This window comes from Oryza sativa, chromosome 8 (assembly GCF_034140825.1).
Source record: "Oryza sativa Japonica Group chromosome 8, ASM3414082v1".
Classification (NCBI taxonomy): domain Eukaryota; kingdom Viridiplantae; phylum Streptophyta; class Magnoliopsida; order Poales; family Poaceae; genus Oryza; species Oryza sativa.
Window position 1 is genome coordinate 23,399,673 of NC_089042.1, and position 24,044 is coordinate 23,423,716.

Sequence of the window (24,044 nt, forward strand, 5' to 3'; positions counted from 1 at the left end):
AGACAATTGCCAATGAATTGGTAGGGCACAATTTGAAACCAAACCAAACTAGCCCTATAGTGAGAGAAAACGCTGCCTTTTGCTGAAGCACACCGCTAGATCTTGCACTGGGAGTTCCGTAAGATCCGTTGCATTCAATCTAGTACGGTAGATACATGGGACGGTAGGATCCGTTTTGCTAGTGGAAATGAGAGACTGGGGTGGATCGGTAGATGATCGGTAGATTAGCAGCAGACACTGGCATCCACCTTGACCCCCAAAGATTCGACAAAAAGTACCGTTTGCTAACAAAAGATTGAAAAAAATTCTTACCAGTCCCAAAATAAAAAAAAAGTGAAAAAAAAAGTGTGTGCTTGCGCCGTCAATGTAACCGTTACTCACTTGACCAAGTTACTCTCACCACTTGAGACATGAGAGCATTAAATTACATCCCAGTATTCAGATGATCACGGTCACGGGGTTAATTTTTATTTACTTGATTAAAAGTACATGTATTCTTTCCTTGTATAGTGAAAAAGTTAAGGAAAAAAAAAGAAAGTAACTTTTTCTAAAGGAAAACGGCATGCTTGCTAGTGCTAGTGATGGCCGATGGCTCCGGCGGCGGCGATGAGGTCACCGCCTAGCTACCGACTTCGCGAGCCGCTCCACCTTGACGGCGATCTCCGGCGGTAGCTGAACGGCGGGCCGCGGCCGCTCCTTGCATCGCCGGAGGTCGAGCCCCAGCGCGTCGGACACGTCCTCGGAGCTCCACCCGGCACGGCGGAGCGAGTCCGAGCACCTGTCGGCCTTCAGGAGGAGCGCGTCGAGCACCGCGTCGGCGTCCACCGCCGGCGCCTCCTCGCCGTCGAACAGACCGGAGGCCGTCACCTCGACCATCTCATTCACCTCCGTGTCCCTCCACCCGCCGCTCTTGAGGACTGACCCGAGCCTGTCCAGGTAGGTGTCGACCCAGTGCGGGGTCCTCGATCTCCTCGCCGGCGGCGACGCGCACCCGGATGACGACGACGCGGTCGAGGCCTCCGAGGAGGACGAGTCACGGCGGCGCCGGTCGGACGCGGCGTCGCTCCAGAACTCGATCCAGCGTGGGGCTTTCCCGCCGCAAGCCGCGTCGAGGCTGCGGCGCATGTACGGCGTCGCCTCGCCGGAGGACGGGGCGACCGACGACGACGACGAGGGGGGGCGGAGGTCGAGCGGCTGGAACGAGGAGTCTCGCGTGAAGAAGTGTAGGATGTCGAGGCCACAGCAGAGCACCCGGTCGTCGGTGACGAAGAAGATGGGGTTCCCGGCGAGGCAGGGGCGGCAGGGCAGGAAGCAGCGGTCGAAGAGCGGCACAAGCAGCGGCGCGCGGCGGATGGAGGAGCGCGCGAGCCGGAGCGCCCTGTCGGGGTCGGCGGGCCTCGGCCCCCAGCACCGCGGCCACAGCGCGCCACGCGCGATCTGCAGCGACGCCGCCGCGATGGGCAGGTCGAACGCCGACCGGAGCCCGGCGCGCGTCCGCCAGTCCGGGAACCCGGGACCCGACGGGAGGCCCATGGCGAGCACCGCGCGCAGGTCGGGCGGGAACGCGAACCCCATCTCGGCCTCGGCGCGCGCCAGCTCCGCGTCGGACAGCCCCGGGAGCACGGCCACCCCGGACGCCCTGAGGTGCGACAGCACCGCGCCCGCCAGCGCGTGGAACGAGTGGAGCCCGTGGCGCGGCGAGGCCGACGCCGACGAGGGCCCCGCGGCGGCGCGCGTGGACAGCCGCCGCAGCCCCGCCGCGTGCGCCGCCGGGGACAGGCCGGCCATCCGGCGGTCCACGTCCACCATTGCCACCGCCTCCCGTACGGCGACCGCCCCTAGAACGCGCACTACCAGTAAAGCTTCGACAGATGACAATGGCTGTGGCAACGAGGTAGACGAACTGGACGAACGCTGGAGGGAGCAGAGGCGAGGTGAGGGATGGAGGAGACGCGGGTTATATAGGGGAGGAGGCGGCCATTGCGTCGCGGTACGGGTGGTGGGGCCAGGGGAAGAGATCGAGGGGTAGGGGGAGCAAGGCAAGCAACGGGGAGGAGGCGGAGGAGAGCACAAGGCGATTCTTTGAGTTGGCGTCTCTTGGTGGTTTCCCTCCTCGCTGGTAACGAACAAGGCGGCGTACGTGACCTCGCCCAGGATTTGTCTCGCGGCTGCTAGTTTTACCATGCCTAATCCGCCGAGTAACAACGAGTAGTAACAACGACAGATGAACCCTGTTCCGATGAGATGACCAAACGTACGGCGGGGATTTCCGGTGAAAGATGGAATTGGACGGCCCCAGTACATCTGGTAAGCGTAGATACTCCTACGTAATATGGGTAGAGATCGCCTGGAGTTGAAAAGTTGCAAGTTTGCAACCCTTCTATCCACCGTTGGATAAATAGTGGTCCAGATCACTGACAAATCTAAAGAATATCTAAAGTTCCGAACAAGGACAAGTCCTAGAGAAAAAAAAATCCTTCGAAACATTAATGGTATGTTCCGTTACTATTTAAACATATTCAGAATAATTGTAAAGATTCTTAAAAATAAATCGACTATAGAGTCCTATCATGTAAAATTTCATACAAACTACATGCACACTTTGAAAAGAAGGGTGCAAATTCGACAGTATAACTATATACAGTACTACATTCACAGCCCCAAACTTCATTGTGTAATTGAGATTTAATTTGTAGGATGGCTTATGCATACTTAATACTTTATCAATGTATGCCAACTTTTCAAAAAAAAATCATAGCCACTTTGTTTTGGTTAAAGCCGGATCAAAGATTTTAAGTGATAGGGAAAAGACCACAGATGTGGTCGTGGTCCTCGTGGAATCGTGGGGGTGTAAAACTTCATCCATCAGTGTTTGAAACTTGGTGCTCACAAATACTATATATACACATGGATGCACATAAAAAGTGAATTCAGTGAGGCTAAAGATCTGTTACTAACCTGAAAACCATATATATAGTGTAAACATGAAAACTACCATAGAAAAAAAAATGAACGTTTAAGATTCATTCACGTCATCTCGAGTAAAATTTTTACTCACAGTAAAACTTTTACCCCTAGTTAAATTTGAATGAAAATGCTACATACCGGGATTCCGTCGGGCTATCCAAAGAGAAGCGAGAGCTGAGCGCCTGAGCATGTGGAGGAGATTGCTGCCGCCTGTCCACGAGGACCTTCGGCGCAGTTGGGGAAGAAGACCCACTCGGCGAGGGGAGGACGCGGCCGCTGGCGACGAGCCCCGCGCAGTGAGCTCCTGCGACATCGAGGACCTCGTTTGCGTCGCGTCGAGGCAGCGACACATCGTGGCCGAGCCGCCGGCGGGGGATACATCAACGAAGAGAGGAGGGGCGTCGGTGGCCGGAGCCAGGGAACAGAGTGATGGTGGTGGCCGCCTGGCCGGAGCTAGGGAAGGGAGGGGCGGCGGTGGCGGTAGCCAGATTTGGGGTACGGAGCGGCGGCGGTGGCCGGAGCCAGAGGAGGGAGGGGCAGTGCGGCGGCGGTGCCTAGAGCCAGGGGAGGGAGGGGGCGGTAGTGGTTGTCGGCGTTGGTGCCGGGTAGGTGTTCGGTTTCTGATACGCAGTTGAAATCACCTGATATCTAGTAAGTATCGTCTAATACCTCATAGGTATCACTTGATACTTTGAAAGTATCACCTTCTACGTGGTAAGAATCATATGATACCTTACAAGTATCACCTGATACTTCACAAGCATCACATGATACGTGATAGGAATCGCCTAATACCTTATAGGTATCAGGTATCACCTGATACCTCGCAAGTATCGCCTGATACCGGTAAGGTATCAGGACCTAATACCTAACATGTATCAAGTATAACCATCAAGTATCAGGCGATTCCTACCACGTATCAGGTAATACTTGCAAGGTATCAGATGATACCTATTAAGTATCATGCGATTTTTACCACATAGATGGTGATACTTGCGATGTATCATGTCCTGATACCTAGCCGGTATCGGGTGATACTTACCAGGTATCATGCGATTCTACCATGCATCAGGTATCAGACGATTCCTATCACATATCAGGCGATACTCGTGAGGTATCATGTGATACCTATCAGGTATCGTGCGATTTCTACGATGTATCGGGGTGATACTTGTGAGGTATCAGATGATACCTACCAGATATCAGGAGCTGGGCGTCGAGGCGTCGTCATCGGCGGCCGCGTCCTCCCCCGTCCACGGTCCACACCGAACCCGAACCTCGTCGCTGGCAGCCGCATCCTTCCCCATCCACGGTCCATATCGGAGCTTGTCGCCGGCGACTGCGTCCTCCGTCGGGAGCTCGTCACTAGCGGCCGCGTCCGTCGTCCATGCCTCAACATGCGGCCGCGTTCTCCACGCCGGAGCTCGTCGCCGGCGCCGCCGCCATCACCACGCAGGATCCTCCGCCGTCCACGCCCCACATTGGAGCTCGTCGCCGGCGCCGTCTCTATCACCACGCAGGATCCTCCGCCGTCCATGCGACCATGCCCCACGCTGGAGCTTGCCGGTGGCCGCGTTCTCCACGCCGGAGCTCGTCGGCGGCGGCCGCGTCCTCCACGCCGGAGCTCGTCATCGGCGCCGCCGGAGCTTGTTGTCGGCATCGCCGACGTCAGCTCGTCTACGCTCGCTGCTCCCACGGTGGCCCGCGCTCTTGTGTCTCAGGGAGGTGGAGAGGGAGCGATCCCGTTGGGTCAGTATCCCAACGGGATACCGGTATATAGCAGTTTCCCAATTTAAAAGCATCTGATATGCCCATTTTTCAATTCTACGGTTGTTTCTAAAGTTTGCACTACATAAATAGTTTGCAACACATATTTTTTTTTTACTTTTGCTAAGGGGATATATTTTTGGATGAAAGGCAACGGCATGGTGGTTTAGTATGTGTTGTGTGCATGATGTGATAGAAGGAAAAAAAATATTTGAGTGATAGAACTGTGCAATGCAAGTTTATGACCCACCAACCCCTACGATTACATCGTTATCTTAACATTGAACCAGCTACAGGGTAAGATCCAACAATGGTACATGCTGCCCTGTCCTACGGCACCTGATCTCAGAAGCCAAATGGTTGGAACGTTTGCATGTGGAGCCTCTGCAAGAAGAGAGACCCATGCAGCGAGAGAAGCGATTGAATAGTTGGATCTGCCTTTGCGGAGAGGAGAGGTTCAATGGTTGTTGAGTTGGCTGAAATGTTCTTCTCCAAGGCTACTAAAATATTGTTCTTCCCATAAATTCGAATGGTTTTTCCCTGATTTTTTCCAATGACAAAAAAAAAGAAAGAAAAGAAGATGCTTTCGCTATTCACATTCCGTAGTCACTGACTCACTGTACAACCATGTGTTCACTGAACATTTTATTAAAAGACATAATCTAATCTAGATGAAAAAGATGAGTTGCACTTTAGACTTTTTAGTCATTAGATAGTATTATTTTTTAGGGCTAATATAGTTATGATTGAAGCGACCCGCAATGTGAAATAAGTGCATGACTATTGTATTTGAGTCCGAAGCAACGCAAAGTATATGCATTCTCAACATGGCTAGTAGGAGTACTGAATTTTATATGCATTTTGGACAGAACAGTTTGCTAATCATCATTCTACACGAGTGACACTGAACTGAAGTACTGAACTTCTGAATTTGCTGTTCAAACTGAGTGCGTTTGTGTTTTTTTTCTCCCTCTGAACGTCTGATATACTAGTAACTTGCATGGCCACGATTGCCATCGCCTTTCGGTGATTGCAGTCTTGAAGACACAGTAGAGACACAAGCTAACACCAGTGTATAACACCTAACTCTGCATGAACATTTGGCCCGGACAAGACGCACACCTTCCCAAACTGGCTTGTTATGGTTGGCTCAGTTGACTTACTAACCGCAAAAGCCAAAGCATAGCTGCTAATGACAGTACTGATCAATTAATCTGAGATGAGACAAGAAGAAAGCAGGTCGATCCGTTTCTCGTCAGAGCTCCACTACATTTCACTCTTCCTGCTGATGATGGTCCACAGCATTAGCAGCTGTTGTTATCTGATCTTTTTGACGCACGGAGCCTCCAAGTAGGTGATCAATATATGCCTTGATGGTGAGTGTGTGAGTGAGGTGGCGAGACTTCGAAGAGCTCAGCTCGCGCGTAGTCGCCGCCGCCTGACTTTTGATGCCTGTTTAGTCTCACGTTTTCGACTGCAGATATGGTGTTTATTTCCTAGCTTGGTCAATTGCTTGCAGAATTTGGCCGCGCCTGCTGGAGGTGAACAGTTGATTGGGCCTTGTTGTCAAGGGAATCGTCTACCTTCCTCCTTTCTTTCCGATGACATTTTTTTTAAAAAAAATATATATTCACGATGACATTTTTGGGGGATATCAATTAATTTCATCCCTATTTTTTTTCACTTAATCCGTCCCTAAGAATTAGGTGTGTGGAATTATTCTATTGAGATGTGGAATTAATCTATTTCAATTCCCTCCGATACCTTTCTCGTGAGGATTAACCTAACACGTTCTTAAAAGCCTTGTTCGTCAACTCCCAAAAGAGAGGAATTTAAGGGTACTTTTTTCCAACTCTATAATGATGTGAAATTATTCTTCCTCAATCCCTTTCAATCCCCTCCAAACCGAACAAGACAAGGAATATTTTCTTGCTTTTCATGCTACATGAATAACCGTGAAAAAAAACAATGTAGTAGATCAATATGTAAAAAGATTTGACAAATACAAAAGTTGTAATAAAAAGAACAAAAATATTTATAAAGTGATATATTACTCACTTATCTATCTTGTAAAAAAAATTCACAATTTTTATGGATATATGGATGACATGCGAGAAACAGGGTGATATCCATCTTCAAATTTCAGTTGATGCAAATAGATGTGTGGTAGTGTCTATGTTACATGAGGCTCACAGTGGCCTACCACTCAATCAGTTTATGTTCCAGGAAAGATCAGGACACAAGCTCGAGCCAATTACAGGATTGATTTGTCGGTCTTAATGATTGGATCGACTGGAGTGCGCACTAATACAGACTATTATGCATGTCACCATGGTCAGTTTCTAGGTTATATTAGCCTAGCTTGGACATGACCAGCAGTCACACTCTACACGAAATCATTCTCCAATCAACCGAGACAAAGGGATCGATAGCTCCACGATCGATTAGTTCAGATCACCCGTCATAAAATGCGAGCGAATGTTTTGTCGACGGACAGATATATGCAGCAGCAATAGAACAGTTGCTTTGACGACGTCATCTCACCCAACAGTGGCCCTCCATTTTAGAAGCTCTGCCTCCCCCAATTCAGAGGTTCAACCCATAAGTAGCTGTCCTGGAAGGCTTGAATCATGTGGATTTCTAGGCAGGAATTTAGTTTGTTCATGAGTCGTCACAGTCAGATCATCGAAGAACATACTTTCTCCGTTTCATATTACAAAGACTTTTTAGCATTGCCTACACTCATATATATATATATATATATATATATATTCATTAATATATATATATATATATGTTAATGAATTTAGACATATAGGTGTACTTAAATTCATTAACATTTATATGAATGTGGGCAATGCTATAAAGTCTTATAACCTGAAACGGAAAGAGCACATCACTAAGAGCTAGAATCTCTAAAATTGCTATATCCGACTCTTCAAATACCCACCGATCATGACCAGCTCTCCATAAAATCCCCTCTATATTTTCAGAAAACATAAGGATTCCCTTGAAATGAAGGACTTTTGTGACATTTGAACCAACTTACACATAAAAGTCCTATAAAAATTCCTGCATTTCGAGGAAGCCCAAAGGCAGCAATAACCTAACGATGATCCATCTCATGTCATGCATCCTGTGAGAAGTTTAATTAGCGCCGTCTCTCCAAACAGGATCAACAGCGTCCATCCTTTTCCCCCATGAGTGATGTTAATGCGCCAACCGAAAGCACCATAATTCAGAGCCGGCCGGTATATGTACTAACCTAGGAGCAAATTGATCCATCCAGCCAGCCAGCAGTAGCTAGCTAGCAGTGCTAGTGTTCACCTGTGTCACTAACTTGCCTATCTAGCTGGTGCCTTTCGAGTCATTCATTAGAAAAACAAAAGGAACTCGTCTTTCCTACATAAAATTGAAAAATGCCAAATGACTCAATGAGCAACGGGTGATTCTTCCACTGGACGATCGGATTCTTGCTGTTCGATCTTGACACTCTTTTGGGCAACTCTCGCTGGTGTACACTTACCAGACACATGAATAAAGCCGTGTCTGCTGATGTTGCAGCTTGCATGCATGCAGTTGGTATTTGCAGTGTTGTGATTTTTTCTTTTTTGGCAGTGCTGTGAATTGTGAGTGGTAGTAAGATGTAAATACAGTGGCGGTAATGTGAACAAAAATAAAATAAACATTTTTTAAACGAATAAATTTGTGCTGTGCACCAACCCCAGACTTATGAATATCTCATTTCAGCATTTTGGTTAGCTCCTTGTTTATCCCTGAAGTGTAGTCCTTCTCAATCTTTAGTTACTTTTGGGTCCGGGCAACAGTGCAGAAAACACTTTTGGTTCATGGTCTACAAGACAACAATGCAGAAAATGCATCACCTCTTGCATATGGAATTATGCATGCATGCAACAACTTGTTCATCAACAGTGATTCAATAATTTTGCATGAACAAAATAAACAGTACAAAAGATCTGCTGGTTGGCCAGCTTGAACATTACAAAGTTCATGTCAATCTTGATCCTAGAGAAACATTTAACAGTTCTATCTAGGAGTATTAGTGAATATAATCACTTGCATCAGTAAAAAAATGACAAACTAAATTCTATTTTTTTTCCTTGGAGGAGTAGGCTCCCTTGAATATTAAACTTAGAGGACTCAACCTACCTTAACTTTTCTTTTCACCAAAACCAAACTTTCACTAGACAATGCAGAAATTGTATTCGTGGGATGTTGATCGTGTGGCTGTGGGCCAGCCAGGCAGTGTTGCCTGGCTACATGCCTATCTATCTGATATAGAGTTGGCGAACCGCGGTCTGCAAAGAAAAGCACCTGGAATAATATTATTGCGTTAGCTTTCAACCTGGTTCTGTAATGCTAGTCATGTGGATTAGTGAGATAAAACCTTGCATCTCTACCCTGATATGGACTTTGTCTAATCAGAAATTGATCACCAATGTACTGTTGTGATTTGCTGAATCTGACGGGGATAAACGAAAGGGAAATAAAAGGCGATTACAGCGTAGTATATATAGCTAGGGACATGATCATTACGCAGCACCACTACGTGCTTGAATCAGTCGTGGATGCAAAGGACGTTCCCTTTTCTTTCCGCGGTAGTATATGGCAATTGACATGTTCGTGCACAAGTAATTCTTTGTTTTATATTTATCCCCTGCACATTTCTCGAATAGGAATATAAAGTAAGAAACTTGTTTGGGAGAGGTGTAAAGTTGTCATGAAAATCCATCTTATCAGACTAGACATGAAAGATGTTGTCTTAGGCGCAAGTAGGGGCGGATCTAGAACCAGAATGAAAGGGGGACTCGAGACTCATCTTTTTCTTCCTTCTTCAGTCCCCCCTACTCTTCATTTTCTCCCTCTTCTTACTCTTTCATCTCTCCTTCTGTCAATGGTGATCCAGTGGGGTAAGGGGGACTCGAGTCCCTCCGGCACCCACGCTGGATCCGCTCCTGGGCGCAAGCAGTCAAACCTCAAAATCTTATATCCCCTTTGTGTTTTTTATTTTTTTATAATGAAATAAAATCTGGCATTTGCTCAACGAGCTACAACCAATTTTTACACAAATTCGCTCTAAAGCGACCACACACCAAAGGGTTCACACAAACACACCAAGATTTAACAAAGCATAAGCACAAACTAATAAGCACCAACACAAGATAAAGAACCCACAATTATTAAATCCTATTGGTGAATGCATTGACTTTTGAACACATATTTGACCATTTGTCTTATTCAAAAATTTTATACATTATATAAATCATACTTAAAATACTTTGAGTGATAAAAACGACTTATAACAAAATAAATTATGATTACATACATTTTTGGAATAAGATGAATGGTCAAACGTGTGACAAAAAGTCAACGACGTCATCTCTTAAAAACGGTGGTAGTACATATTTTTTGAGAAGTCATCTTATATCGCCAATAATTAAGATTTCATAAGTAAAAGTGACATTTTTAGATTTCTTTCATTAGAAATACTTTCATGCAGTTATACTCTCATTTTTTTATAATTATATATATGATGGAGAAATATTAAAAAACATGTGCGCTATAGGTTTTATACCGATCTGTAGTACAAACCTAATAAAAACATATCATATGTACTCCGTATATCAGAATTTAAACCCTAGCATGTAGTAGCAATAGAGTCGCATATATATACCCACAAAAACTATCCCACCGCATCAAAGGAACAACCCGAAATAAAGATTCTCAGCTGGTCCGCAGCATGCAAAGGCAAAGTGAACAACAACATTTGCACAATTCTGGTTCTGCTTCATGGTGTGTTAAACAAACAAAGCTAGCCTAGACGTAGCCATTGTAGGCATAGGCAAATTAAACTTGGTGGAAGAGAAAAGAAGATGCCATGATCACTTTTTAGGTAGTTGATGAGGGGACCCGTAATGGTTATCTATAGGCTCTCTACAAGATATCCATGTCAGCATATTTTTCTACTTGGAAGAGATTAAATAAAGAGAGAGCAAAACTATCTACTAACCTTGAGATAATATATAGAGAAAAATAATACAATAGATTAGAGAGCTATAGATACCCATGTAGACATACTATTGAAGTGGTTTACTATTAATCTAATCTATTGCTGATATGTACATATTTTATAGATATCATCTTATTTTACCATTGTGGGTGCTCTGAGCATGCGTATAGATTTAAGAACAGGACACCCGTGCGCCTGATTGAAACGGTATTCAAAGATACTTTCTTCTCTCCCAGGTTGAGATAGAAAAAAGAATGAGCTATACTTAGCTACGTACGTATTGTGATAGGGATGCATCAAATAAAAATTCGTGATGTCTCCTCCATTGGAATGTGTAGGTAGTTAACCTATTGGAATCCCTATGATACAACAAAAAATTGCAGTCTTTCTAGTACTATATGTGGTCGATTTGTTGCTTCTCTGAACATCTCGGACTTGTATATATGCCATCACCAAAAAGAAGTTTCAGTTCTTTCAGACTGTGCTAGTATTCGTTTATTAGGATATTACTGGTCCCTAAACCTCATTGACGTTGGGAATCGCTACATGAGAAGCTAGCCAACGAGTATGAATGTATATGGACAAGGACAAATTTAATTACTTTCTTTTATTTCTAGTTTGTTAGAGGAATCAACATAAAAGAACAGATAAGGGAATAGAAACCAATGCCTTAGTTAGGTTCTTATTCTATCTTTCAAATGAATAATCCTAATTACTTTGGGGGGGATGCAGAAATGGTTGCAACGCCAGTCTTGCTTGGGCTGGCTGGCTGGCTGGCTGTACAATATGTTTATGCTCCTTTCCTACCTGTCCATGATCATGGACCACAAACAGAGCATCATTCAGAGCAATGGAATCCAATCCATGGTAATTAACAATAACTAGTCTTTTTTTTTCCAAGCAGAACTCTATTGCATGGCTTGTCTCATGTGTTGGGATCACGTATTTGTGATGGATGGCCAAGGTGACACAATGAAATACTCTATACATAGAACCGTTCGTCCGTCTTGTACTTTTGGTTTTAACCACCTCTTTAGATTTTGTCCTGCTTTTGCTGTTCCCAGACATGCGATGCACAGATGACAAACTGAAACGATTTATATTTCTTGCTTGTTCTAATCTACCGTCACAGCATGTTCTTGATGATTCCCTTTGTCTAGCTAACGCCTCGTGGGCGTTGCCTTTGTGTTGCAGAACGAGCTAGATGCATGCATATGGTATGGTTGGAGCCTAATCCTGATTTGAACCTAATCTAAGCACTAAATGCAAAGTTTATTACACCTAACCCAGGCCTAGGTTAGTTTGCTTTAGCCCAGACCTAGCCTAGGCCCAATTGGAAATCAGCTGCAGAACACTCCGGAATGAGGAAAATTCAGCGCTGCTTTAGTTTCAGATTGATTGCTGCAGTGCCATCTTGAGAGAAAAGAACACATGCAATAATCTGTACTGCCTTGGATCTGTACAGTATCGAAGTTAATCTCACGTTTCCGAGTTCACCGACATGTATTCATGCGACTGTAACACTCTTGAATTTTCTTCAACACTGTAGCAATGCCAAGTTCCATTTCTGTAACACACTGAATTTTCTTCAGTGCTTTAGCATTCCTGCATATGCCTAGCTCCCTTTCTCTTCAGTGTTCTTCGGTCTTTCTTAGTTCTTACCTTTGCAGGGGTCTCTTTCGAGCTACTGGCTGTACCAGATTAGCTATAACTTTTCAATTAACTATTCCCTAATCCAAATAGTGATCTGAATATTATCTAAAAAAATAGTGATCTGAATTTAAACTCTCGCTGACATGCATAAACTTCATTCGTGGCTAACTCGGTCAGAATCGGCCAATGCCAAGGACCACGGAGTATACCAGCTCTAGCCCAATTAGACGGCCCAGACGGGACACATTGATCAGCCCATGCAAATATAGGGAAGTAATTAGGAAAAAGTATACTTTGACTCCCTCAACTATCTCTCGAGTATGATTCACGTCCTTCAACCACAAAACCCGGTATGTCAGTGGTTCTACAATACATTATTTATGTGAATGACATATAGGTCCCATTTATTCTTTTTATTTTTATTCTAATACCACATAAACGCCACGTAGGACAAAGACTCGGTTAAAATCGCCATATAGGCGTCATGTCATCCAAAAACCACCCAGAGGCATTGTTTGCACCGGTTTTAATAGATGGAGGTGTCGATATACCCAGTTTTGTGGTTGGAGGACATAAATCATACTCGGGCGATAGTTGAGGGAGTAAAAGTACACTTTTCCCAAATAATTAAGCTGTTAGCCCACTAAAGGATGGGCCGTTTGACTCCGGTTCCTGGACAGACCACGAGGCCTGCAGAAAAAGGCCCAGGAAAATAGAATGGTTAAATGGGCCCAAGCAAAATTGGATCTCTGCCATGCTCTCTCACTGACATCGTGGGCCCACACGATGAGAAAAGAAGATCGAGACGAGGTCGCCTTGCCAACTCCCACGACCAGGTCGTCTAACGACTCCGCCCCTCACCCACCACCCCACCCATCGCCTCCGCCACCGGCGAGAGGAGGCGGAGCTGCGCGTGGCGATGAAGGGGTCCCACTCGCAGTCGCAGGCCCAGGCCCAGTCCCAGGCGGGCCGGCGGCGGCGGTGCGGGTGGCTGCTGCCGCTCCTCGTCGGCGCGGCCTTCCTCGCCGAGATCGCGTTCCTCGGCCGCCTCGACATGGCGAAGAACGCCGCCGCGGTCGAGAGCTGGACCACCTCCTTCTACGCCCGCTCCTCCGCCCCCGCCCGCGACGGGAAGGCAGCGGTCGTGGTCCCCGGCGCGGACGCGGACGACGCGCCCCCGGGCGGAGGTGAGGTGGTGGAGGAGGACGACGGCGACATCCGGTTGTGCGAGGAGCGGCTTGAGAGGGAGGACGGCGTGCCGCACGACCGCGACTTCGACAAGGATCCCGTCCTCGTCGGGGGCGCCGCTAAGGTCTCGTACCTGTTCTCCCGATCCGCCCCTCCTCGCGCTCTTCCATTTCAGTTCGGAGATCCGCCTCCTTGTGCTCTTGCATTTGAGTTAGGAGAGCTACTTTTGGACTGCTCAGCTCAACAGGTCTTCTGCTTAGTTGGATAACATTACTTAGATAACTCTAGCACACGGATTGCTCGTGCAAAAGGTCCGGATTATGCATCTGACGTCGTATTTGCCATTTTAGAATTGCAATTTTTTCCCTTGCATGCTCAATTTGAACTAAGATAGAGCACTAACAAAACATCCCTTCCATGGTGCAAGAGTCTCTCTCAGCGGAAGACTCAACGGGGGCTCTTGCACACACACACTTGTTAGCTAGTGCATCCTTCTATAGTTTGGGGGCTTGGGTTGTTTGGGGCTTTGGGCTGGTGAGGCTTACGTGGGATTTCATGTTTGCATGTGCATGTTCTGTTATTTGTTCTAGCAACAAAAGCCAAGTAGCCAAATCAACGAGTTAAAGCTCATTAATTCTAGTCGATGTTCTGTTATCTGTATGTCGCTAGCAATACTTATATAACTCTAGCTCGTGCATGTAAAGGTCCAGATTATGCATCTACGCCATACTTGCCATTTTGGAATTGCAAATTTCTCACTTGCATGCTTAGTTGCAGATTTTACACAACATTTCGACCTACTTGGGGGCACTAACAGAAGTACAGAACACCCTTTCCACTGGTACAAGAGCCTTTGCACACCAGACGTACACATCCAGTCCCACACATTAGCAAGCACATCCTTCTGTAGTTTGGGGGCTTCGGCTGTTTGGGCCAGCGAGGCTGCTTTGTTATTTTTTTGAGCAACCAAGGGAATTAGCTGAGTCCATGAGTCAAGCCCATTAGTTCTATTGTCAATAGTATAATATGGAACACATTTGTTGCACCACAACAATGACAGTAAGATGATATAAGAAAACATATATGTCATTTATTTTATTAGATAGTTTTCTGTCAGTTTTGTTTATTAGCACCCCCTAAAATTTGGTGACACGTTCGTCACTGGCCTCTCCACCAGGTTACATATGGGGCTTCCTTAACATACATCTGTAACTAGTAGATTATGAAAAATCTTGACTTTGTGCTTATAGACTCCACAGTCTTCTAGCCTTCATACCATTATACGAGTTATAAAAGAAATTGCATATTTGTATCTGTTACAAACAAAATCATCCAAAGTGAAAAAGAACAAGTAACCTCTTATATTAAACATAAACCATGACACGAATTGGAGGTTATGGACTGTTGGGTTGGTCATGATATCCTGACATTATTACCACTCAATGATTATTAAATTGGGATTATAAATGCTGGAAATTAGGATACCATGGTTTAGCAAACTTACGTGGGCATCATTTCCATGGGAATGAAGGGATGTGGTAGTGAATGTTTGGAACCAGTATTTTTTTTTTCAAATAGTAGATCAGAATGCACATGATATCATGTTGGTTTGATTATGTCAGGAGGAAGGAGGGGGCAGTTCTAGTGTGTTACTCAACATTCCACAAACACTTTCTAAATGGTGTAAAAATAAAATATTGTGAAAATTAGATTTAGCAACAGAGAATTCGAAGATCTTGCCCTCAAGCTTTATGCTCAACTGCATACCTTAATGTAAGCTTATACCTGGTGCTATACGCTTGTGTTGGTGCCATACTGCCATTTGTGATGTGATGATTGCAGATAATGATGATTGTTGTTTGTACCATTGGTGCCATCACTTGTCATTCATTTAGTGCTTTACTTATTCTCCATATATCGTGCTTATGCATTCTTTCCCCTCTCAGGATTGGAATAAATGTTCTGTAGGATGTGAATTTGGGTTTTCAGCTACTAAGACGCCTGATGCTACTTTTGGAATTGCCCCAGATCCTACTGTAGAGAGTATCCTCAGATCGATGGAGTCATCTCAGTATTATTCAGAGAACAACATTGCTGTGGCTCGAGGGTGGGTAAGAACCAAGTTAATTCTGGTTGGGTGATTTCTCTGCCTATTTAAATGATATTTTAACCTTATTTGTTGTGTTCCACGTACACTTTGGTAGTTTGTAACCATGTGTGACTTCACTTTGGTACATAAACTCAGAACTGTTAGATGTTTTCATAATGTAAGCAATTTTCATACTGGCTCTAAGATCCCTACTCTGTTATCCATGTTGAGAAGTCACACATGGTTAATAGTCACACATGGTTGTAGGTTAATACTTTTATTTGTAATATTAAGAAAGTAAAGAGCGCTATTTGGCTACTATATTGGCTTCGTGCTGATGCTCAAACATTCTCACTTAAAATAAAATAGTAAAATAGTAATTAACCAGTATTGTATTGAATATGCTATTGTTCTTGTGAACCTATTACCATCATGTATCCCCAGCTACGGAACTATTCATTTTAATCCTCAGTGTGATTTATTATTTTTAGAAGCATAATTCTAATGGACTGAGCAATCCTGATGCTCTCTCACAGGAGAGGTTACAAAATTGTGATGACAACAAGCCTTTCCTCAGATGTACCTGTTGGCTACTTTTCATGGGCTGAATATGATATAATGGCACCTGTGCCTCCAAAAACTGAAGAAGCCCTAGCTGCAGCATTTATTTCAAACTGTGGTGCACGTAATTTTCGTTTGCAAGCCCTTGAGATGCTTGAGAGCTTAGATGTCAAAATTGATTCATATGGTAGTTGCCATCGTAATCATGATGGCAAAGGTACACTTTCTCTTCCATATTTCGAGTGACATACTTTATTAACTTTTGTGAAATTTACTCGTATATAGTTAATGAGATATGTTGCCTTATGCTTCCAAGAGTGTAATGAGTGGCCAGCCACAGCAAAGTGTTCCACGTGGCATGGTTTTAATTGTTCCAAGCAATCAAAAATATTGAATACCATATAAAACTATCACAACTGCCAATTCTTGCTGCTATGTCAATATGCTAATTGTCAGGTCCATCTCCCTTCTGTTTAACTGAGATAATTCCTAACTGGGTATGTGAAAATCACATGACAAATTTTCTTTTCTTTTTGATTTTATGAAGCCTTTAAGGATACCGTGTTTGATGATTTAGAATCTACTTTTGTATTAAGCACACTGATGACCTCCACATTTTATTTATATGATCACAATAATTTCAACATCAATATTTGCACATAACCTTTTTTTAAATCTTAATAACTATTGCTGGGAAATGATGTTGCTGCCAGAAGTTGGTATATAGAGTAGCACATAGTATTATTATTAGAGCAGCAGCAAATGATGTTTCAACCTATAAAAGATTAAAAACCAAAGAGCTATCGTTATGTTCAACTTTGTTAATTAAGATTTTATCTATCTCTGCATTAAGTTATTCTTCCTTGGTCCTTCTGGCTGCAAATATAATTTGTTTTGGACATTGATGCACTGTCCAGGGCAACATTTTTTCCTTTTCTTATATCATATTGTGTTGTTAAAATCTGATAAATGCTTTGCCTACATAAATGATGCTTTTATGATTGGACTAGTTTGTATTTCTATTGTTGTACTGCATATGTTTTGAGGAAAGAAATGTTATGCGAACTTTATATGTTGCCTGGTGCAGTTGATAAAGTGGAAACTTTGAAGCGCTACAAATTTAGCTTGGCCTTTGAGAATTCCAACGAGGAAGATTATGTTACAGAAAAGTTTTTTCAATCGCTGGTAACAGGTAATTGGATAAGCTATTAAGCATTCCTGACCCAAACCCCCAGCCCACACCCACCCATCCACACAATTTGCATTGGTAAATTCTCATCCAACATTGGATCCAGAGTTAGTATAAGCTTTATGCCCATTTGTTAGTCATCTCTCTGGGGTGGAATATTGCACAGACATGGAAAATCATATTATCGTGACTCTCACCAATTGAAATATATTATGAAAGTACTTTCATGAAGCAAGTGAACAAATATTGTGAAACAGATCGATTAGGATCTTCCAAATCATAAACCAAATTGTCATATTTGTGATGTACATATTTCCCATATCTACTGATTAACATTTTATTTCTGTTCACCATGAATTTTATTTAATTCCAATTCCAGCAATTGATTAAATTTGAACTCTGTGAAATTTAGATTTCTAACTGGAATGGAAGTGATTGAAAATTTCATCTGCGCTGTGCTACAGGAGCTATTCCAGTTGTGATTGGTGCTCCAAACATTCAAGAGTTCTCTCCTGGAGAAGGCGCAATATTACACATTAAAGAGCTTGATGATGTTCCTTCAATTGCCAAGACAATGAAACATATTGCATCAAATCAGGAAGCCTTTAATCAATCTTTGAGGTAAATGCTCCTGCTTTCCCTGTTGACTTCATGCCTGAGATAGATTTGTTTCTCATTCACTAATGGTATTGTTGGAGCATCACGTGTACACCAATCATATTTTTGGAACATCTAATGATCTCCGCAAATTCAAGCATAATCATGGTGTATGTCTGCATGTACACTGAATTTGCATTAAAAAGCAATCACCAGTTCAGCATTGGAAATATATGGAGTCATGCTTATCAATTTTTGGCATAGTTCTTTTAAGGAATAAGATGTAATGCTGTATTATACATTATTAACTTGCTATGATGTTGCTTTCACCCACTCATTTTTTCATTTACCAAGATCTTGCAAACAAGCATTATCAAATATGTAACTTGTTGAGGAACAAAATTACTCTACAATTAAAGATTTTTTCTGGAAATCCATTTCTCAATCTTAAAATGCTATTGCAGCGATACTCTATTGTAAACTTGTTGGTACCAATCATGTGACTCTGGCACTCTGGAAAAGCATGAAACCACCATCAGAAGCTACTGGAATTAGTCTTTAGTATAACTGGCTGTCTAACATAGATTTTAACTTGCTATTGCTGCTTTAGATAGATTATTCTTATTTATCTTAGAATGAAGAAATAGCCAAATTATAGTACTGCCATGAGACTCTACTGGGTGTATTTTCTTTTTGTCTTTTTTGTTTCACTCTCCCATATCTTGTAAATCTATTTGTTGGAACCATTATTCAAGACATAATTATAAAAAAACTGATGCAGTTTAGGCTTAGAGTAAGTTGGCGTCCTCATTACCTTTGATTTGCTTGAAGGTATCCTTGAGTAGTTCAGGGGTTCCATTCACGTGTAGATGATTCTGCTGATAAAATTACTGTACAGTTTGTCAAAGATCCTTTATCAGCCATTATTAGGTCACCATTTTCTGTGCTGTGCATATCTCATTCTATGTTTTGAATTTGTAGATGGAAGTATGATGGCCCATCTGATTCTTTCAAGGCCCTTATTGACATGGCAGCGGTTCATTCATCATGTCGTCTTTGCATACATGTCGCGACGAAGATTCATGAGAAAGAGGAAAGGACACCAAAATTTATGAATCGCCCATGTAGTTGTTCAAGCAAAAGAGGAAAGGTATACCACTTGTTTGTCAGAGAAAGAGGGCGGTTCAAGACAGAGAGCATTTTTCTGAGGTATGGAATTAATTACTGTTATATTTACCTGTGTTAGATTTGTTATCTGCAGCTGTCATGATAAAGAGCAAAATATCAAGGGATTTTTTTAAAAAAAATGTTACAAGGGCAGATGCTCATCCTATATTATGTAATCTCAACTCTAATGTCCTTATTATCTCAGATAGTCAGATGGTGCATTTGTACCTGACTACTGTTATATTTTTATATTATAAGGACTTAAGTGCTAGTTTGAAAAAAATAGGTAAATTCCACCACAAAGACAGAAATATAATTGCATGTGAGAATGATCTTGCACATGCAATGATATTTTCCAACCTTCTGTTTTTTACGATGGCACCGATGAATATGGTGCTACTGGTTTAGTTGTCTTGTGAATCACAGTGCTCCTGATCATTTTTCAAAGAGGGAATTGCACATTGGGCCATGTATTATGAACAAAGTTTCACTTTGGACCAGGGCATAAACAATGTTTTCACATAGGGCTAGGAAATATTACCTTTGTTGCAGGTTAGACCATCCCATCTCTCCAACTCTAGAGAGGATGCCTGGTTAGTTGGCTTCTGGTGCTACAGAAGAAGCAATCGTGAGCTTGTGCTTGTACTGCCATTGCGTATCCAATTTCCACATCCCTCCCGTGGTTCCCCTGCTCTAACTCCTCTCCAGATCAAGGCAGCTGCAGTTGGGATGACCACTGTCCCCACCCTTCCATGAGCTATTCCTTCTAAATGGGCTTACCCGTAGTTGGCACAGGAGGAGTTCTGCCTTGACAGCGCCCAAGCTCGCTTTCCACCTCCGCCTGGCTGCCGCAAACTTGATTTCAGTTTCAGCAATGGCTGCCTTTGCCTTGGCATCCCTCGAGCTCGAGCTTCGCTGGCTCCACCATTGCCGTCCCTGCACTTGAACTCTATTTGTGTTGTCCCAAGCTCAGGCTCTGTTAATGTCGACTTCCTCACACCCGCTTCCGACCTCCATCTACCTCATGCCCTCACCGCTCCAATGGCTGCCCCCTTGGAGCAACTCATCTTACTCTGCATGCGCATGCACTCTTCATGCCTTGCAGCAGCAGCAACAACAGAGGGTTCATGGATGCCGTGATGGTGAGATGCAGGCAATGCCAGGCCAGCCGGTAAGATGGGTAGCCCAGTGTGCAACAAATGGAAAAAAAAAACTTTGGTCCAAAGTTTCATTGTCCTGGTCCAAAGTGAAACTTCGGTAATAATACCTAGCCTATTGCCCTATTGTGCAATTTGCTCTTTTTAAAAACATATATAAAATAACTTCTAGCTTTGTTACATTATAAACTTGGTGTCTTTACTGCAACTAATGCTGCTTGCAAATTGAATAGCTTAAATATACAATTGTTTCTAACTTATTTTACCTGATTGTTTTCCTGCTAGTCTTTTTAAAACTTGTGCCTTTCCTATGCAATGCAGGTCGGACCAATTAACTATGGGTGCTTTGGAGTCTGCTGTGCTTGCTAAATTTAGATCGCTCAATCATGTTCCTGTGTGGAAGGATGAAAGACCACCAAGTATTAGAGGTGGGGACGAGTTGAAGGTATACAAAATTTATCCAATCGGCCTTACACAACGACAGGCATTATACCAGTTCAGATTTAGAGATGACGCAGATCTTGACAAATACATTAAAGATCATCCATGTGCAAAGCTTGAAGTGATTTTTGTATAACTATGCTCTAGACATTTTCTTTTCTTGCGCCTTTCTCTAGTTGAAAATATACAATGTGTAGTTTCTGCTGTACGGTAAGCTAGTCTGCTAGTATGTCTTATGTAGTACTTCCTCCGTTTCATAATGTAATTCATTCTTGCATTTCTCACATTCATATTGATTTAATGAATCTAGATAGATATATATGTCTAGATTTATCAACATCAATATGAATGTGGGAAATGCTAGAATGACTTACATTGTGAAAAAGAGGGAGTAGCAACCAATTCATGCTCACACAGATCTATCTACAATCAAAAGCACAGCCTTGTTAGGCATTGAGATACATCGATTGTAAATTTTCATCGACAGGCCAGATGTTTTGTTTTTCTCACTTTTTTGGGTAACAGTCAACAAGGGATTGACTTGGGACAATGAACGATATTGCTGTGATATAATGTAATGTACTATGTTATAACTGTAGTCACGGAGAAACATCAAAAAACGTTTGCAGAACAACTGAAGTACCACCTTTGTAATGACATTTGCTGGGATTTGCATTAATGTAGGTTCAGGTTCATATCAAACCTCGCTAATGTTTGTGGTGCCTGACATTTTGACCAATGTTTAAACATTCGAACTAACCAAACAACTCTCACCTTAACCCTTCTGATCTGGACATGATGCCTCAGTCCTAACTAAGCTTTTGCCTTTGCGGCTTTGCCAGCCAACCCTGCATCGGCATTGCACCTACTGACTAGTTCTTGTGCCGTTAACTACTGTACTTTGGTCGGTCTGGTGCGCTGCTGCAAGACACGAACCGAAAGCAAATGGAGATCGCCTGGCATCTGCCATGCCAAGGGACACTGCCAGCTTACACAGGTGAGCGGCATGGGTTATAGCTGGCCCTGGAGCCCAGCACTCTCACTCAGTCTCTCACACTCACAGTGACAGGTCACAGCGAAAGGAGGAGTATTCTCCACGTGTCGACTTCAGGCGTTGCCCTTCCAGATCTCCTAGATTGATGATGAATGATGATGATGATTGATGGCCGAGAAAGAGATATTTCCCGGCCAACCCGGTCGAGCAGTCGGCCATGGCCCAGCCAGCTCCTCTGTCGATCGATCGGCATGATTGGTTGATTCCTCATGGATCACGATTCCATGATGCACGAGGGGAAAAGAAACCTCTCCCGGCAACTTCAGCCAGTTTCACTGCACACACACAGCAATCAAATGCAACAGAAAAGAGAAGAAAGTTGATGCAATGCTGTAGCGCAGAGTGTTTTAGCGCTGGATCTTTATTCCAGCAGATGCCATAAAATGTATCTAAGATGAGATAAACAGAAACTCTACTTGTTATAGAGGAGCGGGTGGCGTTAATTTGATCATTACTCTGATCGTGTGAGCTATGTTTGATAAGCTGTGGAAAATTACTCTGATCGTGTGAGCTATGTTTGATAAGCTGTGGAAAAAAAAAGAACCATTTGTGTTACTATGTATTAACGTTTTAAAAGCCTTTTTTTTAAAAAAAATCCCAAAATTGACTTTTGAAATTCAAATTTTGCTCGTGGCTCATAAGATAACAAGGAAACAATAAGTGGTTATGATCCTGTTTTAAGCTTTTATAATGTGAGAGTATAAGTGGATAGTTTGTCTTCTCTCAATTTCTATTATACCATGATGTTATATATTATTTGCATGCGTATATATAGTTGCCAATAGTTGATGGTATAATCATGTTCATGGGCCTAAGACCGGCATGCATCGTCTGTGTCATCCCCCTCATCCCCCTCGGCAATATAGGTGAAACCCTAACACTCATGCCACCACGTAATCCACCTCCTCTCCTCTACCTCACTGGCACTAGAGCACATCGCTGAAAGTCTGCGAGGAAAGCGGTAGCAAGGCTTTCTCCCATCATCCTCCCATACTCACTAGCCATAAATTATTGAGGAAAAGCCTATGGCGGCGGTAGCGATGGCAGCCCTAACTCCTAAGCCGTGGAAACAAATCTTGCTCTGTTGAGGCTAGATTTGGCTCCCGAGGCTGGATCCATGCTTGTCAGTGATGATGAGGTGCATGGGTGCGGCGATGGCACGGTCAGCGGATATACATGACGACGTTTCCCACAACCAATGCTCGACAAAGCAAGGAGGAGGAGGCCATGACGGAGGTGCTGGTCAACAGTGTGGACCTAGTGAAGGTGCTGTCGCTTCATATGGGAGCTGGCTGGTGAGAGGAGGTGGTCTGTAGGTGGCTGGTGACAATGGTGGTGTGGGCCAAATCTATGACATGGTAGGACAAATGTTCTTGGCCTCTATGGCGACGAAAGTGTTGATGGCGGTAGGCCAAATCCATTGTAGGGAAGGGTAGGTGTCCTCGGCCCCTAAGGTAGTGGCATGGGTGACATTGGTTTATGAGGTCAATGACGGCGGATAGATCTACACTAAGGGATGACATTATGCTTGGCTCTTGCTACGGTTTGTCCTATAGCCACACTAGCAGTAGCATGCAGAGTTGTGTAGAGGCTAACCGATAGAGGGGTGTTGGTGTAGAGGTGTCTATACGTTGTTAGCAATATTGAATGTTGGGGGCAATGGAGCTGTAGTTGTAGGGGCCGAACAAGCAGCAAGTAAAAGGCTAGCCTGATGGCTTGCTGGATTGACAACGACAACATTTTCAAGTGTTGTGATCCCTCCAAAAGGTCTTATCGAGGTGTTTCGTTCTCCCATGTCGGGATCCTCTAAGTAAAAACAACATCTAGATTCCTAGGACAGGTGGTGGCGATGTTTATGTCATTACTTCCTTCTTAGAAGCATTGCCTATGAGATCATGTTTATGTTTTTTTTTACCCCTTCAAACAATTGGAATGACACTCTTAAATGACGGCAGGTCTATTCAGGGATGAGTAGATGTTATTCTCACTTGTCCCTTATGCAACCTTTCTCGCTGGTGGTGTCTATGAGGCTGTGATGTTTTCGGCTGTTTAGAGGCTTTCATGGGCAGTTCAATAGTGGCTACGTTATAGGTCTGACGGTGACTGGTCTAACGTAGCATTGTACGGTGGTATGGTTGTTTTTCTTTTTCGGATTACAACATTTCAGAATATAGTTTTGTAAA

The 24,044-nt window shown here is 43.7% G+C and overlaps 2 protein-coding genes across 2 annotated transcripts; one reads left to right on the plus strand and one right to left on the minus strand.

Moving 5' to 3' along the window:
• Positions 1–443: 443 nt before the first annotated feature.
• Positions 444–1,931, minus strand: LOC4345808 (uncharacterized). Its single transcript, XM_015793830.3, has one exon. It carries the CDS (start codon positions 1,807–1,809, stop codon positions 613–615), a length of 1,197 nt encoding a protein of 398 aa, XP_015649316.3. The 5' UTR covers positions 1,810–1,931; the 3' UTR covers positions 444–612.
• Positions 1,932–13,270: 11,339 nt separating this feature from the next.
• Positions 13,271–21,441, plus strand: LOC4345809 (glycoprotein 3-alpha-L-fucosyltransferase A). The gene is made up of 7 exons (XM_015795234.3): positions 13,271–13,730; positions 15,553–15,713; positions 16,232–16,473; positions 17,344–17,448; positions 17,910–18,066; positions 19,024–19,251; positions 20,688–21,441. The coding sequence occupies exons 1-7, from the start codon at positions 13,338–13,340 to the stop codon at positions 20,941–20,943; spliced, it is 1,542 nt and encodes a 513-aa protein (XP_015650720.1). The 5' UTR covers positions 13,271–13,337; the 3' UTR covers positions 20,944–21,441.
• Positions 21,442–24,044: the final 2,603 nt, after the last annotated feature.

Bases quoted from the DNA above. Each gene is read 5' to 3' on its own strand.
- LOC4345808 (XM_015793830.3), bottom strand. From the start codon at position 1,809: ATGGTGGACGTGGACCGCCGGATGGCCGGCCTGTCCCCGGCGGCGCAC.
- LOC4345809 (XM_015795234.3), top strand. From the start codon at position 13,338: ATGAAGGGGTCCCACTCGCAGTCGCAGGCCCAGGCCCAGTCCCAGGCG. The intron at 16,474-17,343 runs GTACACTTTCTC...TGCCTGGTGCAG, and splicing joins TCGTAATCATGATGGCAAAG to TTGATAAAGTGGAAACTTTG. The intron at 18,067-19,023 runs GTAAATGCTCCT...TTGAATTTGTAG, and splicing joins GCCTTTAATCAATCTTTGAG to ATGGAAGTATGATGGCCCAT.